The sequence below is a fragment of the Acinonyx jubatus genome, chromosome E4, assembly GCF_027475565.1.
Source record: "Acinonyx jubatus isolate Ajub_Pintada_27869175 chromosome E4, VMU_Ajub_asm_v1.0, whole genome shotgun sequence".
Classification (NCBI taxonomy): domain Eukaryota; kingdom Metazoa; phylum Chordata; class Mammalia; order Carnivora; family Felidae; genus Acinonyx; species Acinonyx jubatus.
In genome coordinates this window covers 66,680,795-66,700,095 of record NC_069395.1, presented here as the reverse complement: position 1 = coordinate 66,700,095, position 19,301 = coordinate 66,680,795, and the positions used below count along the sequence as shown (strand labels likewise).

Genomic DNA, 19,301 nt, shown 5'->3' with positions numbered 1-19,301 from the left:
ACACATTCAAACTGTAAAATGGCACTCAAAAATCAGTGTTTCATGAAGTCAGGTAAAAAGTGCCGCTGCCTAATGAAGGTTTCGAGAAGCTGGCACACTGAGTAAATGGACACCGCAGACCAGACTTCACGGTGTCTAGAATTCAGGGCTTGCTCAGGCCCTGCTCCTTGCAAACCACACGGGGAGGCCGGACTGCGTGCGTGAGCGTCTAGGCCGCAGAACAAAACGGAGTGAAATCAAACTTTCGTCACTCTTGACTGGGAGACGCCAGCAGGGCTGAGAGGAGAGGGGACACACAACAGCCATTCTGAACAAAAAGTACGCACGACCACATCTGTGTCTACGTTACTCAGTGTGTTCGACTTAGGGACTCTGGAGGGAACGGTGATGTGCCGTGTAAACTTTACGTGGTGAAGTCCTGGGCGTTTTGCACGGGCTTTCCACATGCAGCAGAACTTACTTCAGAGCCGACAGCCTATTTCACAGTATTATCTGAGCGTCACACACAAGCAACACGTATATACTGCAAGTTTATTTCAATCACACAAACGAAGTTAGCGTGTAGGAAATTTAAATGAAACAGTACGGTAAAAATGGCAGAGAACCGAAAAGGCTAAAGAGGAAGCACACCTAAAGCACGAGAATCCAACATTCGTTAGTGTTTCGTCCTCGGTTCCGACGGACACTTGACGCTGGCAAAGTGTGGACGAACCGCGACCGGGACAGCCGTTCCGGAGAGACCTCGGCACCGGCGGGAGGTGTGTACATTCAGTTGGTTTGCGATGGACCGTCGGCCGTTGACACAGCGCACAGGACGGATTGGTCACGGGTCAGATCACAGTGTTGAGGAAAGAAGTGCCTTCCTGTAACTAGAAAGGACCCCTGAACTGCACTCAGCTTCAGACAGCCCGTGGACTAGAGCACAAAAACCATCATTTGACGGGGTTCCGAGGAACATCGCTCTGAGAACTTCCCGTGTGAGTTACTGAAATCTCTAACGATGACAGAACTGTCACGAAGGACAGCGGATGTGTACAGTGATTTCATCAAACGTCTTGTAAAGAACACATTTAGCAATCCGGGATAATGCAAAATGATGGAAAATGGCGTGATTCAACACTGGTTTTCTGTCATTTTACACAGATATCCTGCTAATGTTAGACCAAAAGGCACGAGACAGTTAGTGCGTAAACCGGTTCCTTTTTGAGATCTAGTGTTTTACTGCAGTCTTTTATCTCACTTTGGACCACGTGCACCCAGCATCCTATCCTACTAGAGACCAACAACCAACAAAATCAAGTGATTTCTCACCAGATTTATAGGGGACATAAGCATTTATACCATCGAAGCGTCTGCATAACCGAAAGCACAGTAATAAAGATGAAAATGCCTCCTAGTTCTTCTAGAAAACAGTACTTCAGAAGCCTGCCGCATCTTGAATGCCTTTACTACTGCCTGACCATGAAGAGGGACAGGAAACACAACCACAGACCTGAGTGAGGACAGCTCACCCATCACAGATTAATGTCAAACCGCAGTTTCTACACAAACGGGAACTACCGTAAGCAGGAAAAACCTCCCTCGTTCACACCGTTTGGAAGGGTAATGGCAAATCTGCAGCCTTTAGAAAACTACGCTATTGACAAGCTCCGTCTTCCCAAATGAGATTACGAAATCTAGAAAGCAGATGAAAATGGATTATTTCTTCAAAACTTTAGTGAAACTTCAGATAATCAAAGATTTCAAAGCAGGTGTGGCACGTAACTGAAGCATACATCAAGACGGAGAGCCTGGAGCGTTTCTGATTTCCTAAATTTTCAAAACAAAAAAAAATCTATCACTGCAACATATAGAATGTCTCCCCTACTTTAATCTTCATGAGTTTCCAGGAGAAGGGTGTGGATTACGAACGCACGCACACGCGCCCGAGTCGGGGTCAGCAGAGGATCTAATCCCGTCCTCCTACCCCAAGTCTCACTCTGTCACCAGAGAACTACTCAGAGCCCCTCGCCGGTCCCCGCTGCCGCGTGACTGACGCCTGTGACCTCAGTCGCTGCTGACATTGCCACTTCTTAGGTTTCCACACAACACAATTCAAGAGCAGCTTTCCTGGTCAGAACATGCACCTGAACACCTGTCCGACTGCAGGGCACCCAGGTCACAGTAACTGCCAGATTCAGGGATCGAGTTTTCGAGTCCCACAGCATGATGTGATTCATGTGAAGCTCAGAATCATGTTTCAGACCGTTGAAATTACCGAAGCTAAAATACGAACAGCTGAAGACATGATGTAAAAGATTAAGTACTTGGTTCTGCTAACATATTTACCAATTAGAGTCACAAAATATTCTTCATTATTATTCATGCAGGTAATTGAGAAAAAAAGACAATGCAGAAATTAACTTTAAATGAAAACTTATTCCTTCCCTTCCTCCCACCCCCTACACTCTACAAAATGTTTTCCCTGGGACCAGGCCTTGAAAAGGCCACTACATATTAGTGTGACATGCATTACTGTTTGCAATTAAAAAAGCTAATTTTGTGGTGGTTGTAATTACATTATAAAAATGTCCACATGCATAAATCTAAAAAAGGTTGAAAACCTACAGTAAATCTACAATATATCGTTTTACATTTGACCACTGGTGTGTGTTATGTAGGAGTCATCGATTTGGTAAAGCATTTTAACAATTTAGGAAGGCATCTAAATCTTTAAATTCTGGATGAATTTTATGTTGTAATCTACAAAATTGCATGAAGGCTAACTCGAGAGACTTCCTATCATTCTAAAATTCCTCAAGCCAGACAAATCATTTTTAGGACACTTTCTTATAAATATCGCCCTTTGAAAGCACATACAATTCCATTTGTTCCACGTTTTAGGATCTTAACCTCCACAGGGCTGACCTCAATTACGGAATATCACACGTGATAGGAAGACAAACCTGAGAGAAACATTTACAATACAATAGCGTAACTTGCTAAATTCTTCGTCAGCACTCTCTGAAAACAAACTTCTTAAGCCTTTCTCCTCTTTATTTTAGCAATGGGTTGTGGAAAACGTGCGATTTCGTCTTGACATGAAAATATCTCAATGCACGGCGATTCTGCCTGATGGGCTTAAGGTTTTCTGCATAACCGTTAAATGGGAACTCTTATCCGACCCTTCCATCCTGTTGAAAAGGTCAGAAGAAAGCAGCAAACTGGAGGGAAATCGCTGATCGCCAGAGCAACAGCATCTGAAGGCTCACGAGTGGGCCGGCTCTCCTCCTTCCGACCATCTGTATCCACTTTCTTCTCGCGGCTCACAAAACGTAGGGGCTTGTTGTTAACAGCTGTTGTTTGCAGGGGTCTTTTTTCTTCCTCCAGCTACGGTCCTGTTTCTCCTGGGCTTGCTTCTCTACGCAGAATTGGACTTGCTCAGTTCCTGCCTGATCGCTGGGTACGAGAAGGAAACGCATTGCGAGTAAATTTGACGTGGAGGGAAAGATTCATTCCTAAGAACCCTCAGCGACTGTGTTCAAGCGCCCAGCAAAAAAAGATGGACTGACCTTGCACAGACCTTTGTTTTCTTAATACAAAGATGGTACTAATTCTTATGTGTACACACACACACACACACACGCACACTCATTCACTCGCTCTCTCCCTCTTGCTTACAACACAGAAGAGTGGATGCCGCGGGCTCAGAACAAGAGGGCAGCGGGTGGGACTGGAGGACAGGCAGGGACGGGCCAGCTCCCCTGGACTCCACACCTGAGATGTCAGGACTTCTTTACCTGGGTTTTTACGGCTTCCACTGTAAGGAGCGGGCTCTTCCCGCACCCGGACCCACGCGAAGGGCAGGATACTATGCGAAAGTAACTGGTTTATGCCCCCAAGCAATAAACTGGTTATTTCTTTTCGTGCAGATCTTTAAAGACAGGTATCGTCAAACGGTACAGGGGCAGCAAATCTGCTGACATACTCACCATCAATGAGCTCTTCTTTTAGCTTTGTTAATTCTTTTCTCATTTCATCTAAAATGTCCTAAAATATTAGAGAAAAACAGGAATGCAGAAAAAAATTACTCCTCCAGATACTCTTGCTTGCATAAAATTCTGAGAATATATGAAGTTTGATGTACGGTTTTGCTGCCAGACCACTTATGTCTTAGGGTAGCCTCGGCAAATCATGTTTTAACAGTCTTCTCTGATTCCAGCCTAGCGAAACGTGAGACACCAGAATGCTTTCTAAAACTAAAAATAATTCTGCTGTCCAGAGAAAGGCAGGATTTATCTGATTTCTAGAAAAGGCAACAGCTCTGCTTTGAACCTCGTCTTCTGGGAGCGGTCTGAGAGTTGGTGCAGAACGAAATTTCAAGGAACAGGAAAACTACACTAGACGAGCAGATCCTGGCCAAGCGGTGATCCGGTCCGAAGCACAGGATTCCCCGGGGACCCCGCCACAGCTGCCAACTGTGTTTCGAGGACTCTGGGACTCCCCTGGCGGGCCCTCAGGGCTGCCCTACCGGGTGGACACGAGGCTGGAGGGGGCCCTGCTGGACCCGCAGGTCCGAAATGGCAGGTACCAGCCGCACACAGTCACCGAGCACTGGAGACGTGGCCAGGCTGGGCTGAGATGCATCGCCCGTGTAGAACGCACCAGAGTTCAAAGATTCGGCGTGAAGAAATAATGTGTAATGACGTGTAATAGCTCCTCAGTAATTTTTAAACATTGATTACATATGGAAATATTATTTAGTTCTATTAGGTTAAATAAGATATATTAAAATGAATTTCGCCACTTCACTGACTTCACACGGCTGCCAGAGATTCTCCGGCATTCACGTGACGCCTGTCACACTACGATGTAACAGTGTCGACCTGGATGCTCCTTCCTCCAGGAAAACCATTCCATCCTCAAATATTTTGCAAAATCTCGATTTCCAAGTTGATTTTGGAATAATAGACACCCCCACCCCCTTAAAAAATGACCAAGAACGGGGTCAGGTGACAACTAAAAGGGTTTTTGACAAGGCGATGCAATCTGAAAAGTAACAGCTACCCTCGGGGTGGACTAGTTCCCAGCGTGCGACCTTCTTTAACGTTGCACACTTCAGGTTCAGATTCAGCTGCTCTGTTTAAGGTTCATTTTCTTAAAAGGTTTTTCAGGTTTAAAATAAGGTTGAAACTATCAGTAACTCCCCCACTTTACAATAAGGAACAAGCACAGCAGTTATCGGAACAGCCTCACTGTGTCCTTATTCCAATTACTAGGAAAATCAGTGCTAAAATCAAACCTTTCCTCCCTTCTCCTCCCCTACAGACAGCCAAGAGTGTACCACGTTCTCAAGCGTGTGCGAGTACTCTACTTTAAAGTGTTTTCGAGAAAAGAAAGTCACGTTAGATATACGGGAAAATGGGGGCTTGATCATCAATGACCTCAAGCTTCCTTTTCAAACTACCTAACTCAATTTAACTTTTCAAACAGCTCTGCAGTTTATAAAAATTAGGTTTATCCGAAACATTGTTAGTATTTCTCTCCTTAACTCGTATTTGACTTTAATTCCGAACTCCTGCCACTGCAACATTATCCGTCCCTTTTTGAGCCACGAACATCTGCTAGCATTTAAAAAAAGGAGTGACGCCATGGGGAGAACAGGCTTTGAGGAAAGGTCTGGGTTCTGATCCCGACTCGAACTACGGACGGGGCCGCGGGGCTGAGCGGCGTAACTTCTCACAACCTCCGAAGCACACAGTTGGAGTATACACGCTGTTGGACGGGCCTCCACGAGGACCCCTAGACGGTGCCGCACCGTGAGCCCGGCCAGTGCCCGGCCTGCGCGTCCGCCAGGGGGTCGGTACGAGGCCACCACGGGGCCTGGTGCGGTCCCTGCTGTCAGAGGCCACCGGGTGTGCGGGATGGGAAGGCCAAGGGGACGCTCTCGCTGCGGCTCCTCTGGGCTCAGGTGCTCCGGCTGGCCTTCCCCTTCGAATCTTTTTAACACTACCAATTTTTTAAAAACGTATTCCACCTCCTCTAGGAATAAAATCTTGGAAAGCCCACCATCTCCTCACCCGTCACTCCTTCTCCTTTCCTGCTTCTGAGCACGTCCTCGTACAATGTGTGTCCATGTACGACATGCATCCACGTACGATGCACGTCCGCGTACGACGTATATCCGTGTACGACGCACATTCGGGTACAACGTGCGTCTGCGTACGACGTATCCAAAATACTGACATCTTTTTCTTTTTCATAAAGGTGGGCTAACTGTTGGCACGGGTTGGTCACTGTTTTGCCAGCACGGGTGAGGGCTCACGATCCAGTATTAAATGCTCTCAACTGTGACTCCTTCATGGCCGCTGGGTGTTCCCCCACACTGTCCATCTGTATACTTCTACAGTATTTTCTTAGCATAAATTCCTGGGAGTGAAATTTCTGGGTTCAAAGGTAAGATATTTATCTTGTTTTCCCAAACTGCTTTCTAGAAAACAGAGGTACCGGAGAGTGCCCGTCTCCCTCCCATTCTGGACAAGGCCAGGTCTGTTGGGTCCATTTTTGCCAGTGTCCAGTGACAAGTGCAAGCCTATTTCCCTTCGCAATTATACGCCACGCACTCACGTTTAAAGTTTATATTGCGCCACTGCTGGAACTTTACATTAATGCCCTGAACCAAAAAAATTAAGGTTTGAAAACAATAATACACTACTAATGCTATTTCATTTGTATAAAAATATCTAAACTCTACATTCTTCTTTTTAACTTTTCTTTACTTGAGAAAGGGAGAGAGGGAGGGAGGGAGAGAGACAGATACAGAGGGAGGGGAGGGTGGAAGGGAGGGAGAGGGAGAGGGAGAGAGAGAGAGAAGGAGAGAGAGAGAGAGAGAGAGGGAGGGAGGGAGAGGGAGGGAGAGAGGGACAGAGAAAGAGAGAGACGGAGGGAGGGAGAGGGAGGGAGGGGGGAGGGAGAGAGAGAGAGACAGAGAGAGAGAGGGAGGGAGGGGGAGGGAGAGGAGGGAGGGAGAGAGAGAGAGAGACAGAGGAAGGGAGGGAGGGGGAGGGAGGGAGAGAGAGGGACAGAGAGAGAGACAGAGGGAGGGAGGGAGGGAGAGGGAGGGAGGGGGGAGGGAGAGAGAGACAGACAGAGGGAGGGAGGGAGAGGGAGGGAGAGAGGGACAGAGAGAGACGGAGGGAGGGAGAGGGAGGGAGGGGGAGAGGGAGGGAGGGAGGGGGAGAGAGAGACGGAGGGAGGGGGAGGGAGGGAGGGACAGAGAGAGAGAGAGATGGAGGGAGGGAGGGAGGGGGAGAGAGAGAGAGACACACACGGAGGGAGGGAGGGAGGGAGGGAGAGGGAGGGAGAGAGAGAGAGACACGGAGGGAGGGAGGGAGGGAGAGAGAGAGAGAGAGAGACACGGAGGGAGGGAGGGAGGGAGAGAGAGAGAGAGAGAGAGGGAGGGAGGGAGAGGGACAGAGAGACAGATGGAGGGAGGGAGGGAGAGCGAGGGGGGGGGGGGAGGGAGAGAATGAATCCCAAACAGGCTCAGTGTGGTCAGCGTGGAGCCAGACACAGGACTTGAACTCACGAACTGTGAGATCACGGCCTGAACCGAGATCAAGAGTCAGACTCTCAACCGACTGAGCCACCCAGGCGCCCCTTAACTCTACATTCTTTTCAAGTGCGTTCACGCTCTGTCGAACACATGCACACGAGACAGTTCTAGAAAGAAACCAGTGCACCAGAGGCAGCTGCCAATGAGCGTGCCTACCTGCTTCAGCCTGTCGTAGTCTAGCCCCTCTGTCTGGACGCCGTTGGCACTGGGCTGCGACGAAGGTGCAGATTTTGGTCTGTACAAACAGAATTTCCAGGACAGGTAAACGACACTTAGGATGTTTAAGAAGTCCACAAAAAACTGCAAATTTACCAACCCAACACCAGATTTAAGTCCTTTTCTTAAAACACACTGTGTTAACAGGTTAATTGTCAAAGTTGCAGGACCGACTGGAACATAAAGCAGAAAGTATTTCTCACGGGACTCAGCGTTTCCAGCCGTAAACGGTCGCAGTAAAGAGACCAGGCAACACGATGGGACCGCGGCGCTTCTTCCGGCAGGAGCGGAGGAGCGCGTGCTCCGGGCAGGGGCTGGAGCGAGGCCGCGTGCGACACAGTCTCGTTCTTCCAAAACCGCGCGGTGCCCACTAAACGTCTGGCGAACTGACCCCTAATGTGAATCGGTTTGCAAATCCTGTGCCTTGGTTTTGGGCCGAAAAACACTTTCCTGATGAAGTTTTTACGGAGATGTCATCTGAACAGCGTGTTTCCAGCTAACTACTTCCACAAACTTATTTTGTTCGTTCGTTCGTTTTAAAAGGAAATGCCACACAGAAGCAGACTGCCAACTAGGACTACACTTTTGGAACGCGAGGCTCTACTAAAACTTCTACGTGAAGAACTAAGTCTTAGAAATCGGGTATTTTAAACAACAGTTTCAGTATCAAATAGACCAGTCCTGTCTCCTCTCCAACTCTGGCAACCAGAGAGAAGCCCAGGGGAAAACCTGGAGTTTCACTGGGCGTTCACCCAGGTGCTGGTTAGCCTGGTAAAGTGGCCACGCTCTGAGGGCCACACATCGATGCAGATGCAGACTAGCAGTCAAGTCACATATCATCAAGTTCGCGGAGGACCAACGTCACAAATCTGCACCAGGACTCGGTACCCATCACTTTGCGAAGCCTCTTACAAGGCTTATCATCCTCTAAACCCATAGACGCTGGTCGTGAAGATGAACTATTGACTTACTTTGCTTTCATATCCAACATACGACTGCTTAAAAGGCTGGGAGGGAGCAAGTCGACCGATTTGGTATCATTAGGCGGCCGCCGCTCTGCCCTTAGGAACAAGGGAAGTAATACCTTTCCGAGAACTCCCCTCAGTAAGCACTGAGCTGGGCCGGGGAGAAGATTTACAGATTTACAGGACACAGCTCCTTTCCCCTGGGAGGGGACGGACCCCTTTACACTTCGCCGAGGGGACTGTTGAATCCCCTAGTCACCGAGGGCGTGCAGATCCGCGGCAGGGAAGGCAGGGGTTCCCTGCAGAGCCCCAACTAGTGAAAACCCTTAATGGTCGACAGACACACTGTGTGCATTTCCCTTCCCCACGCTGTCTGCTCCTGCTCGTCGAGTTACACTGTTAATTCCTCTGCTTTTCTTTTACTCTTTACATTGAGGTGGTACAACCAGCAAATTCTTTCCTCCTAAGTTCTATAATGAATATCCCCTGACGTTCATATGAGTGCCTACAGCCTGCTAATTAACTGGGCGGTATGTTATGACTATATCCGTATTTATTAAATAATACAAAGCATTATACAATAAACGATTGAGGAAACATGCAATAAAGAAATTTTCATTCATGCTAACATGCAACCCACCACCACCACCACCATCACCATCACCACCCCCAGCCCCATCACCATGATAATTAACTAAAGGGGGGAACTTTTCATACTGAAGGAAAGAAGTAATCACCACTTTTTAAAAAAAAAAAAAGGTTTATCAACCTTCTATGGGGGGGGGCTCTACGTGGGAAAGCAGCAAGATAATGGAGAAGAATAACAACAGAAAATCTCATTAAATGCTATTTTTCTCTCTTACGTACTAGCAAATTTTCTAAGTCTTTTGGTTACAACGATTAAACCACCTCAAAAAAAAAAAAAAGCAGGAAAAACGATTTCACACTTGTGATATAAACATTTTATGCAGGTTTAACTGGCTGACAAACTTTAAATCTTTTCAGCATCAACAGCATGAAAATAATTTTAGCTAGTATCAATTTGGCCGAATACAATCTGATTGCAGAACTTCTAAATCACTGCCAGGGACACCCCTCTGTATACTATTTAAGTCACGTTCCCAGTAGACTTGATGTGCATTTTTAAAAACAGGTGCATATAATAACATGGGCAGATCTCGGTTATTTCTAACCCATGGGTTTTCACTGAAAATTGATAACAAAACGAGGTTTCCCAGAGGTTTTTGTGTTACCTCTGGATACCTGCCTATAAAATAAGTACTATAATATTTAAGTCCCTATTCTGCCAAATTAATTCTAAATATTGTGTAAGCACTTGAGGATTTTTAAAAATTGTCAACCTTTTAATTAAAAAATATGAAATGCGCGGTTCTTCTCTTAACTTTAGTAATGAAAAAAAAATGGTATAACAGGACTTATCCTAGAGAACAATCTGCTCGGGATGTTAGACGTCAGATTGTTAAAGACACTCAAGTACGTAGGAGACAGAGATTTTCCTCAAAGTGTAAATTTTTCACAATTGCGGCTGTAATAAAGTCTCGTGCTCCACCGACAAACAGTAAGAAATCTTCTGCTCCACCTTTTAAAGGTTTTGTCTCCTACTTCTATGGAGAACAGCCTTTCGAAGAAAATGCACAAGCTACCAAGAGCCTGGAGAAAACACAGGGACCGAGACCCCTATCATGGCCCTGCGGACGTGTGCCCCGCTGCTGTTTATCCCCAGCCAACTACAGAGTGATGGTAGGGGGGTGAATACTATTAACTTTTCTAATTATAATCTCTTAGAGTTTTTAAAAAACTCTAAATAAAGCTAAATGTGAAAGGTCTGACCTTCCCAAGTATCCCCCTCGTGGTGATTACCAGTCCAGGTAGAAAAAGCTCAGCCCTGCCCTGAACGTGTCAGTTAAAAGTCTCAAATCACAAAGTCACATCAGGGTGATACCTGTGTAATGAATCATAGGACCTGTTGTCAAAAACAATCTGATTTTTCCTTGGAGAATCCCGTCTATGAAGGGGAAAAACCATTTAAAGGGAAATACAATAGAAAACTTTTAAAAAGTAATTCTCATGAGGTTACCATGTTATAGGTTTGCAGTCACAGCAAAAACAATTAAAGGAGTCCATTACCCTTAAAACAATCATTTTTTTCCAGTCCAGAAGACGGTATCTGGACACAAACTCTATCTACGGTCACGTGAGGTCACTCCCTCTACTTGATGACTGAGGACAGAAAGGGGACAGACGCGCGCTGACCCTCTGTACAGACAGCACACACGCAGACACAGTAAAAGCTGCCCACGCCGAGTATCGCAAGTACCAAGACCCAATAAAAACCACCGCCGCTTTAAGTATACACAAATCAACTCTTCTGAAAGAGCACGTAAACAACTTTTCTTCTACCTTGAATGTAAGATCTGTGAGCTCTTACTGAAAACCACAGGAAGAACTCACAAAGGTTCAAATGGTACATTCCAGCCACAGTCTGAAGTATTCGAACACTCTTGCTTTCACTCTACTATCCGAGGTCTTCACTCAGCGACTACAGCACAGTGCACTATCTGGCGTGTGTTGTAAGGTATTAACCCACCTTACCACTGACGTAACTTCGACAGGGATATTCATGACAGAAAGGGGTACTTTCACTGCCCTGCAAAGGTGAGGTGCACTTAAATAAAAACGTGAAGTGGCCAATACACTGGCTCTCAGAAGGAACAGGGGAGGAAACGGGCAGAAAAGCAATACAGTTCTGAGTCTCTCAGACATACTTCTAAAACCCTCTTAGGGCTTAAAACTGCTTGTGGTGACATTTTAAGGCAGGAATCACTGGCTGGATCAAATCCATCAAAAGGTGTGTGAATGGTCAGGAAACAACAGACAGTTTCACAATTTCCATTTCAGGAAAGGAGAAGCAAGCCATCCACCAGAGCAGAACACGATTACGACACACTCCTGAGTAACAGGATCCAGTGTTTGGTGACTCAACAGAAAACTCCTTTTCTTAACGTGATTTTCAGAACACTTCCTTAACTTCCTTTAGAAATCTGAAAACTCTTTCAAAGAATTCTTTTTAAACTTGTTTTACTGTTTATTTATTTTTGGGAGAGAGAGAACGAGCTGGGGAAGGGCAGAGAGTCTGACTGGGGGCTCGAACTCACAAACTGTGAGATCATGACCTAAGCTGAAGTCGGACGCTTCACCGACTGAGTCCCCCGGGCGCCCCTCAAAGAGATTTTTTAAATGAACCCAAACACATCGAGGAACCTCCTGTGTTTGGAGAACCTCTCCCAGGTCCCTCCCGAGATACCCCTTCCTGCGTGGACTTGGGATTAGCTTCAGGCAAGTGCAGCAGGGAACCCTTGTCACTAAGGTGGGGACGAGGACTAGACGAGGAGAGAAGGAATTCTAGCCCGCCGCACTTCAACCTTCAACAGACACACAGGACACCACCGTTCTGGTTTCTGGGACACACTGGATAAACTGAGCTTCAAGACGTGCTCGTGAAGAAAAGCCATGAAAACTCCCAGGGACGCGCTGGAAGGCCCTATCAGTCAGGTTATCTGATAAACACCAATCTTTCTACTCTACTGAAAACACGGCCACAAAAGCAATTCCTGCATTTTTTCCGAAAGTCAGATACACTCATCTTTCAGTCACAGAGAAACCAGAAGATTCTATACATTGAAAAAGGCTCCGTTTCTTTGCGGAACTCACGTAATTGTGCCACTGCCCCGTCTCTGCCGGCACAGAGAGCCCAGAGAAACACACCCAAATTTACGATCAGGCTGATATGGGACAGATCTGTGTCGGGGGCGGGGGCGGGGGCGGAGGGGGGGGGGAGGGGTGTCTATCCTCGCATTTTTCCCTTTTTAGGTTTCTATCATTAGAGTCAAGTCTGCTTTTTAAGAGGCAAAAATAAGGCAAATAAGGCCAGAAAGAAAAGGCAAAAAACTGTTTGGTCCCGAGACACATACTTTTTTCTGGAAAAAAAAACCCAAAGAACAAAAAACAAAAACCAAAAACAGAAGTCCTTTAAACTGTCTCAGAAATCAAGGGAAAGTCTCATCTATGTTCAAGACCTGTGATACAAATTAGTTATGACAACAAAACACGCCCAGCTAAGAAATGCTGTTTGCTAAGACCATGCCTCGTGGCCCGGGATAAACAAGGTTAACCAGTCTTGTTTCTGGGCACTTTTTCTAAGTTGACTACAATTAAAGTTTCAACTGAGAGGGAAATCAATCTTTTTACTTCACAAATTCAGAACTTCAGGTTTTATTTTGCTCTTTCTTAAACACTAAATGAAGGATGTCACTGAGACTAATGGGGAAATGTGACTATGTCACATCACATCATGGCTCAATGTTAACTTTCTTGCAAGCGGGAACGGTACTAGGGTTCCGCAGGAGGACAGCCTGCTCCTCAGGGAAAATGCAGAAGGATGAAGGATTCAGGATGAAGCAAATTTGCAAACTGCTTTCCAGAACTCCAGAGAAACAAGCGTGGATGTGTAAATAGGAGCTCAAAGCCAATGTGGCAAAACTAGGAACTGGGGAGTCTGGACGATGGGCATACGGGTGTTTGCTCTTCTCTCGACTTTTCTGTAGTTTTGAATTCTTCAAAATAAAACCGTTCGGAAGGACCAAAGCGATCTCAAAATTTCAGACAACTGGCTAACAATAAGCATACGGTGGGGTCCAGACAATCACTAGGAAGAACAGAACGTGCTCAGTGGTTTCCAAGAGCAGTAGGATTACAGGTTTTATTTGCTCCTTTGCACACTCAAATCCACCATTTGATTTTTCCTACAACGGAAATGTAGCCGCTAACCACGTGTAAATGTGAACCTTAGAGAACACAGGTACCTGGAGATGACAGGTGACTTGCTGCCATTCACTGTATTCGCTCTTTCCCAAGGTTTTCTTGCTGGTTCTTAAAAATATGGAACATAAGTTATTAAATACCTTATGTGCTCCCAGAGTTACTGTGAAACAAATAACAAAATCCTAGACGCCACTATACATGTTCAGGCAGTAATACAGATAAACAAAAAATTTTTCATTTCAATTCTGAGCTTTCATTAAAATCTGTAAGGATTCTGGGCGCCTGGGGGGCTCAGTCTGCTGAGCGTCTGACTTCAGCTCAGGTCATGATCTCACGGTCCGTGAGTTCAAGCCTCACGTGGGCTCTGGGCTGACAGCTCCGAGCCTGGAGCCTGGCTTCGGATCCTGTGTCTCCCTCTCTCTCTGCCCACCACCCCCCCCCTCCCCCCTTGCTTGTGCTCTGTCTCTCTCTCTCGCTCTCAAAAGCAAACATTAAAAAATTGTTTTTAAAAGTAAAATCTGTAAGGATTCTAATTTGCATAACCTCAGACCTTAAAACAGGAAGAAATGAATAAGCAAGTGTGACCAGCCCCCCTAGGAAAACTGCAGACTGTGAAATGTAAAACAGTGTACGTCTGCACGCCAGGGGCTAAAAGCCTAATGAGCAGGGCTCCCTATCGGATGAGGAATTCTTGGCTTGGCGGTCTATAGACATGCCTCAGGGAACATGCAGATGAACTATGAACACGTTTGTATAAAAATACAGTCGGCCACCCCTTCTCATTGGGGGTGGGAGGATTCACAGCTCCTTTCAACCTTGTGAACAGCTCTGGGACCCTAACTTACAGTGGAGCTCTGAAGAATCTGTGCTCTTGGTAACAACATACATATAAATTTTGGCTTATGGAAGAAAGATAAAGTTATTACAGTAAGTGGTTCACAAAACAGAGGATTTTTAAGGAAGGCAATGTCAAAGTGATCTGAGTCCTATTTAGAGGAAAAACAATTTACAAAGTCACAGTCTTAACTACAAGATAGCTATCGAAGTACCGAATAGTCACCATCCAATAATGAGAATATGAGACTATTGTTGGGTTTTTTGGAGAATGGGTTACAATCACAAAAACGGAAATTTTTTAGGATTTCTAAATAGTGCAATTCTAGAGGTCGCTGGTAGTCTCCAAATCAAAACGAGTAGGAATGAACATGGACATTTCTCTGCAGTGATTACTTATGGGTCATTCAAGATAGTAATTCACTGAAATCATCAAATTTATTCATGTTGCTTTATTCCAAATTAGATAAAAAAGCTGAAGAGACAGTCCAGCTCTTTGTCTTTTGGTCAAACACAAGGAAATGACACGTAAAACATGAGAGCCTCACATCCTAGGCACGGACACCGTGCTCGTGCACTGCCCGCAGTGACAGGTGGTTTATTTGTATTCTGCACGAAATACTCTCCACCCAAGATTTCTCCACATCAGAAACTGCACTGAATTCAACAACGCTTTTCAAAGACTTTAACGAGATTTTCCTTTTACCTCACAAATTAGAAGCTTTACTTCCTTATCAGTACCACCCAAATGCATGGTTAAAATGACAATGCTCTCTAGTTGAGAACGTTTTGAGATGGATGCTAGTACTAATAACTACAGACTCACTTAATCTTTTTTTTTCATTAATGTTTTTTAAGGTTTATTTTTGAAAGAGAAAGAGACAGAAAGAGAGAAACGGAGCATGAGCAGAGGAGGGGTAGAGAGAGAGGGAGACACAGAACCGGAAGCAGGTTCCAGGCTCTGAGCTGTCAGCACAGAGTCGGACGCGGGGCTTGAACCCACGAACAGTGAGATCGTGACCTGAGCCGAGGTCAGCTGCTCAACCAACTGAGCCATCCAGGCGCCCCTCACTTAATCTTTACCTTTAAGAATCAATGATTAAAGATACTTCCCTTTCATCTATGTGTATTTCCTTGCTTTAGCAAATGACTTCAAATCATTAACAGTAGTACACACGGAATGTGTTACAAATTATGATTTTCAAAGAATGAATCACCAGAAAAAATCTTCAGGTTTTAACGGATCTCCCAATATCACAGAGGCAGAGGAAAAACAAGTCATTGCTTCTGAGCGTGAACGAAACACTTTTAACATTTTCGTGGCCAAGCGGGTACTTGGTCCAAACACGGGTAAAGGGGAATTTTTAATTGAGGGGCGTTAGTATTTTGAGAAGGTTCTCAAAGGTTGAAATAGATCTCCTAAACTTACCGGGTGTACTTGTCGACGAGGCCTTAGAAGTGACGGGCTCGGAGTCTTCCTAAACGTACAGAAACGCGTATTAGCCGCAGCACATCTGCTAGAATAACCCGGGGCACAGACTCAGTGCCGCACTCTCCTCCGCCTCCAGTCCCTTCTGGTGCGCTGCCCGCCGTGTCTTTTGTCAGCCTCCTGCCCCGTCCGTTCCAGCACAGACTGTCCTCCTCTGCCCCAACTCCCCCCCCGGGTCCTGTCCTCGCGCACCCTCCCGGAGCGGCACCACCGAGACAGAGCCAGATGTCACAGACGGGTCGGGGTACTGGCACGGAATACCAAGCTCAGGGGGGCGGCGGGGGAGAACACCCGTACTGCTCAGACACCGGGGCACCAGGCAGATAAAGCCCGGCTGACATGGGGAGGGAGGAGGGGGCACAGCCCAGAACCACAGGGAAACAGTTCAAAACCAGGATTCCGTCTAATTCCTTCGTTTTCAACAGCAGGTAACTGAGACCCTAAGAGATTTTAAAGCTCAAGTGAAAGGTCATTCTCTCACCTAAGGTACGGCACTTACTCTACAGGTTAGAATTCAGTCCTTTCCCCACAAACTCAACCCCTCTTACGAAGAATGCTAGTAAACATTTATACGTGAGGCTCCAAACAAGCCATCTGCTGTACGTGAAGGACCGAAAGAAGCAGTGACAGATTCCAACTAATCTCCAACACCGTCTCCCGAAGGAGCTCCGCTGGCTCTCGTGCCCCAGCCAGGCAGACTCTTCATGAACTCACGTGTTTGTCCTCTTTCTGTTCGGTGTCTATCGTTGATCCCTTTTCAGCAATTCTTCTCCTAGAAAGAGGGTAAGTCAGATTGTTAAAAAATTCATCTAACTCTTAGCAGAACAACTACTTCTCCAGAGGGGAAGAACTGTGCCCGGCTCAATTACAGCTGAATGAAACGAACACAACCCTCTCAATCGTGACCACATTCATGTAACTCCTCGCTTACCTCCTGGCCAGCAGGGCGCTCATCTCCTCCATCAGCCCGCTGCCGCCTAACGGGAGGGGTCCGTTCCCGCGACCCGTGTCTGATTTGGACAAGGCCGGGTTCGCGCCGATGGTGCTCCCTCCACTCGGGAAAGAGGCATCCTCCACCTTAATGAGAATAGACACAGGGTGAGCCCCCACGTTAGACGACCTGAGCGTTACATTCAAAACAGAAGGAAGACTTAATTTCGCTACAAACATCTGAGTATTATTTGTAAAACCTTTTTAAGAACCTATGGAGTGAATGGCGTGGATTTACATAAATCGGTGGAAGTTTCATCAAAGTTAACGTCAACAGTAATGGGATAAAACGGGATAGAAAATAACGGGATAAGACATGTCTCCCTGTTCGATACACTGACAAGGACATACACTTTGGGAGGGGGGAAAAAAAAGGGTAACCTGCCCCAGAATGCATAATACAATGAGGAAACCTATCAGGGAAACCAAACTGAAGGATGAGCCACAAAATCAGTGCTTTGCAGACGTCAGCAACGTCAACGTCGTGTAAGAAACACCGAGGGGCTGACACAGATTACAGCATACTGGGGACATCACGACGAGATGGACTCCAGGATCTTGGGCTAGAAAAGTGGCGGAAAAGACATCACTGACCCCAGATGCAATCTGAGTAGGTCTGTAGATTGTTAACAGCCCATCGATCCAGCTTCCTGACTCTGATCATTCTACAGTGGACACACAGGTGCATGTCCCTGTCCCTGCAAAGCAGGATTTACGGACACTGTGGAGTGGTGTGTCTGACAAAAGGGGAGAGTATTGTGTTCGCCCAGAAGGAAACACAAACACATGGAAAAATCAAAGCAGATACTGTAAGCGGTGAGTCTGGGCGATGGGTTCACAGAAACTGCACTCTCTCAACTGTCCTGAAGTATAAATTATCTCAGATTTTTCAGTCAATGAAGTTCGTGAAAGTAGAATACGGTAAACTCGGTACTTGAGTCGCTGAGAAAAGGACAGGACACACACACAGAAAAGGGGACGCTCAGAAACGCATTTACCCGGGACACTTTCCTCAGTTTTGCTCCGGCAATCGCAGCGGCAAGTCCAGTCAACGGGCGATTGTCTTCAGACACTGATCCCGCAAAAAATCCAGATGCGGGGAGTGGGGGTGCGGGAGGGGGCGGAGGAGGGGGGGGGACCTGGTTGGGAAGGGGGGGCGGGGGCGGTGGGGGCGGCGGCCCCGCTGCGGGGAGCGGAGGGGGGGGCGGCGGCCCCGGGTGGGGGGGCGGTGCTGCGGCGGCCGGGGCGGGGCCGGGTGGGAGCGGCGGTGGGGGCGGAGGCGCGGGTGGTCCCAAGACACCGCCTGCAGGAGAGAGACGTTAGACAGCCGGTCAACGGGGCGCCGCGCGGTACCCTCTTTGGGAAGCGGTGCAGGACGCCACCGCCTCCAACTCTCACTACTGTTCGTGAGCTCCGCTTAGCACAATGTTAAAGTCTGGATCGGGGTGAAAAAGATACTAAATTGTAAAGCCAAAATAGAGGACTTCTTACTTTGGATTTTTGGGTGTTCCCGGGATTTGGTAAATAAAATAAGTGCTCGCAAAATCTGCGCCTGGGGCAGCGTCCCCGAAAACAAGCTAGTGTATGTGAGGGCGGTTAGTAAGGCCTGAAGAAACAGACCCAAAGTCGTCTGCGTGCACCCCCAAAGGCTGAGACGGTAAGTCTGCAGTGGTGGAGACACTGCCTGTGCCGACTGAGACCATGAGAGGGCGTGGGTCCCCATTCCAGTATCTTACGCATGTCCCACACTTAAATCCAGGGTGCACAGAATCACCGAAATGAAGGAATCTACTAGAACAAAGCGCAACCTCAAAACAACCAGAAGTAATTAAAGGATCCAGAATTGGAAGTAGAGAGGTTTTTTTAGTCTAGAAGACAGGGGAAGAGAGAAACGTCTCCACATCTAGCAAAACCACAGAGAGTGAACACGAACTTCTTTCGTATCAGAAGAATGACCTAGTAGGCACTCCCCTCTTGGAGAGTTTCAGGACAAATAAAATGCTATTTGCACAATGGGTGGGGATTTTCTGCAGCTGCTAACTGAGCACTGACAGCGGTTCACACAAGCTGAGAACACCAATGGCTCCTAGAAGAGCACAGAGCAGGGACGCCTCTCTTCCCGGGCAGTGGGCCCCGAGGGCGGGGGGGGGGGGGGGGTTGGCTGTCTGTCAGGTCAGGCTACTGTGCCTCTCTGTCCAGCACTGTGGTCAGACATGTTACGCATCTGCACATACTAGAATTCTGGCTCAGTGTTTAAGCCAACTTGATAAGTCAAGGAGAAAAAATATGTACACAGCAGTAACAAGTCTTATTACTTAAGAACCAAGATTTTTTGAAGGAGGTGTTTAATTTAAATCCAGACTGTAACACT

The 19,301-nt window shown here is 46.9% G+C and overlaps 1 protein-coding gene across 10 annotated transcripts in view; it reads right to left on the bottom strand.

The window, feature by feature from the left end:
• Positions 1-516: 516 nt before the first annotated feature.
• ENAH (ENAH actin regulator) overlaps positions 517-19,301 on the bottom strand; it is a 136,971-nt gene continuing 118,186 nt past the window's right edge. For 7 of the 10 annotated variants that reach the window (XM_053209135.1, XM_053209140.1, XM_053209134.1 and 4 more), the window contains 8 exons: positions 17,929-18,233; positions 16,872-17,017; positions 16,655-16,712; positions 15,881-15,929; positions 13,659-13,725; positions 7,751-7,829; positions 3,972-4,029; positions 517-3,438 (listed from right to left, as the gene is read on the bottom strand). In XM_053209135.1, the coding sequence (XP_053065110.1) occupies positions 3,401-3,438; positions 3,972-4,029; positions 7,751-7,829; positions 13,659-13,725; positions 15,881-15,929; positions 16,655-16,712; positions 16,872-17,017; positions 17,929-18,233 (800 nt within the window). In that variant the 3' untranslated portion in view covers positions 517-3,400. Of the gene's footprint in view, positions 3,439-3,971; positions 4,030-7,750; positions 7,830-10,738; positions 10,802-13,658; positions 13,726-15,880; positions 15,930-16,654; positions 16,713-16,871; positions 17,018-17,928; positions 18,234-19,301 lie in introns of all 10 variants that reach the window. The other 3 variants (XM_053209137.1, XM_053209141.1, XM_053209138.1) reach the window with 1 other exon arrangement.